Below are 3,305 nucleotides of genomic sequence, written 5' to 3'. Positions count from 1 at the left end.
CCAGAATGTGACATTATTTGACATCGAAGTATTGAACAGGGTCCTGAACTATCCAGTTTACACTCATGTTCATTTTATTGGTCACGGCCGCACGCCCGACTAGCATCACCACCCTGGATGGTTCCGACCTAGAATACGTGGACATCTATAAGTACCTAGGTGTCTGGCTAGACTGTAAACTCTCCTTCCAGACTCATATCAAACATCTCCAATCTAAAATCAAATCTAGAGTCGGCTTTCTATTCCGCGACAAAGCCTCCTTCACTCACGCCGCCAAACTTACCCTAATAAAACTGACTATCCTACCGTTCCTCGACTTCGGCGTTGTCATCTACAAAATAGCCTCCAATACTCTACTCAGCAAACTGGATGCAGTTTATCACAGTGCCATCCGTTTTGTTACTAAAGCACCTTATACCACCCACCACTGCAACCTGTATGCTCTAGTCGGCTGGCCCTCGCTACATATTCGTCGCCAGACCCACTGGCTCCAGGTCATCTACAAGTCCATGCTAGGTAAAGCTCCGCCTTATGTCAGTTCACTGGTCACGATGGCAACACCCACCCGTAGCACGCGCTCCAGCAGGTGTATCTCACTGATCATCCCTAAAGCCAACACCTCATTTGGCCGCTTTTCATTTCAGTTTTCTGCTGCCTGTGACTGGAACGAATTGCAAAAATCGCTGAAGTTGGAGACTTATCTCCCTCACCAACTTCAAACATCTGCTATCTGAGTAGCTAACCGATCGCTGCAGCAGTACATAGTCTATCGGTAAATAGCCCACCCAATTTACCTACCTCATCCCCATACTGTTTATATTTATTTACTTTTCTGCTCTTTTGCACACCAGTATCTCTACCTGTACATGACCATCTGATCATTTATCACTCCAGTGTTAATCTGCAAAATTGTAATTATTCACCTACCTCCTCATGCCTTTTGCACACAATGTATATAGACTCTTTTTTTTCTACTGTGTTATTGACTTGTTAATTGTTTACTCCATGTGTAACTCTGTGTTGTTGTCTGTTCACACTGCTATGCTTTATCTTGGCCAGGTCGCAGTTGTAAATGAGAACTTGTTCTCAACTAGCCTACCTGGTTAAATAAAGGTGAAATAAAAAAATAAAATAAAAAACAGTTAGTGAGATGGAACTCAAGAGTGTATCATTCACAGACTTTACACCTTTACTTTATTCACAGACAACACACTCAGTTCAAAACTGAGGGATGCATATTTTGTGATGATAATGCTGTGTCCTACTGCACCACTCTTCTCTGACGGGATCTCAGCACAGCTTGTGCCTTCTTCTGCCTCTCTGCTATTCTGGAGTTTAGGCTCTGTTTGATGGCTGGCAAGATTACTCTTTCTCTCATGCCAATCGAGGCTGGGGGCCTTCAGAAGGCAAAAATAACATGCTTATTTTAAGTAATATCATGGAGCACATTAATAACACTATAAATAGCATGACTGACTTACAGTTTTTTTGGCAGCGACTTGAGAGGTAGTTTTGGAAACATTCCAATGTCTTTGTCTCTGAAATAAATAATTAAATATGAAGACTATTTTAGGGATGAGTTTTTCCAAACATTTTGATAAATTGTGTAGGCTATTTCACCTGTCTGCATCAGAGGGGTAGGCCTTGGTCAGTGTGTAAGCCTCTTGGGACATTTTCTTGTTGTTGACTATTATGTCTTTGAGGATGGCCTTCACACGTAGCAGCTGAAAAACAAGTTGAGAGAAGAGAGTTTTAACATTCTAAGATTAAATGTGACATGGTGTTCTTACATGCTGACATGGAATGAGAGCAGAACATGATACAGTAGGGTCCTCTCTGTAGCCTACCTCCTGGGACTGCAAGTTGTTGTTTTTACAGAGCTGTCTGATGATGACCTCACACTCCTGCAGGGTGGGGGCATAGGGGGAGTGAAATGGACCACCATCAATCCGCAGGGGAAGCAAGGATGTGATCAACCCCCTTTTTGATTTTGCATTTAAATCGGATCTTAAAAGATGAGATGTGCTTGCTGTATCCACTCTGCATGCGAGTGAAAATAAAGAGAATGTTCAATCAACACTGCCACCAAAGTATTTTATTATTAATGATATGTAAGAAAGATATTATATGGGTGTTAAGTGTGATGATTACCTTAGATTTGCTGATGGAGATGGCAGACCATGCAGAGGATGGCTGGTCTGCTCTGTGTAGCTGGGCTGTTGTGTTTGAGATCTGCATCTTGGAGATACTAAACCACAAGGGGAAAGGGGGATAAGAATACATTTCAATAGGGAGGGACACTTACAATTTGTTCCCCAATAGCATGATGGTGTGGGAGGAAAAAAACTACAGAAGAAAATATCAGGCATAGGCCTCCTCATACCTTCAGATTGTTGTGGCTCCATTATCGATTGATAGTGCAGTTCTGCAAATTGAATAAATCAATTATTAGGGCTGTTACAACACTATTTAATAATACAGTAGCCTACTAGGATACTCATGATGCATTTAACTGTATACCTTTATTTTCACGTTTTAATTCTTCGATTTCCTCATGCAGTTTCCTCAGTGTTTCTCTGTGCTGTTTTTGTAGGAATAAAACGTCCTTCTTCAATGATGCCACTCGTCTAATGTCAGAATCCATGGTGCATTGAAAAGTTAAACTTTCTGAGTCCATCATTTGTGGAGGATTGGGTGGGCAGTCACGGGGTAATTTTCGGTGCCATCCGACATGGGACCAGTGGGGCAGGTTCCGGACTGCTATTTTTTGACATGATAGTAGAAAATACAACACGCCTGACTATTAGCTAACGTACCACTTGACACTATATATGAATCTGACTAACAATGTTTGCCATTTTAAAATTGTAAAATCAGTGCTTGACTTGGGCAGGAGCTCACCGGAATGTAGTGAACTACCGGTACCTAAAATTGTCTACTGCATGATTTAGTGCACTTCTTATAGAATATTAGCTTAAAAGTATTGCAGAGTTCGTTCACCTAAATATAAAAAGTACCGGCCCAAATTAAACAAGTACCAGCACATATTTCAGTCCAGCCCACCACTGGGTAAAATTAGGCTACATATCTCTTAGCAGCATGGTAGCCTAAATTAATAGCACCAAGAGCCACAAATGGCAGAGGACCACGATCATGAAAAAATACGTAACTTTTCAGATAGGCCAATAGGTCCTGATTAGGCTGTTCATGCTGACATTTCTCTTATCTTAAACATTTCAGCTTCAAAAGACTGGACTCCGCACTGCTCGACTTACTTCCTGATGTCTCAATTTGGCCTCCCTTCA

General features: G+C 41.6%; 1 protein-coding gene across 1 annotated transcript; it reads right to left on the bottom strand.

The window, feature by feature from the left end:
- Window positions 1-1,170: 1,170 nt before the first annotated feature.
- Window positions 1,171-3,305, bottom strand: LOC112248435 (coiled-coil domain-containing protein 74A-like). Its single transcript, XM_042320528.1, has 8 exons — window positions 3,171-3,305; window positions 2,521-2,760; window positions 2,384-2,425; window positions 2,152-2,248; window positions 1,848-2,040; window positions 1,621-1,724; window positions 1,482-1,538; window positions 1,171-1,397 (listed from the first exon to the last, which is right to left on the bottom strand). Exons 2-8 carry the CDS (start codon window positions 2,678-2,680, stop codon window positions 1,262-1,264), a joined length of 789 nt encoding a protein of 262 aa, XP_042176462.1. The 5' UTR covers window positions 2,681-2,760; window positions 3,171-3,305; the 3' UTR covers window positions 1,171-1,261.

This window comes from Oncorhynchus tshawytscha, linkage group LG04 (assembly GCF_018296145.1).
Source record: "Oncorhynchus tshawytscha isolate Ot180627B linkage group LG04, Otsh_v2.0, whole genome shotgun sequence".
Taxonomy (NCBI): domain Eukaryota; kingdom Metazoa; phylum Chordata; class Actinopteri; order Salmoniformes; family Salmonidae; genus Oncorhynchus; species Oncorhynchus tshawytscha.
The sequence above is the reverse complement of the archived record's forward strand: the minus strand, read 5'-3'. Positions and strand labels throughout refer to the sequence as shown.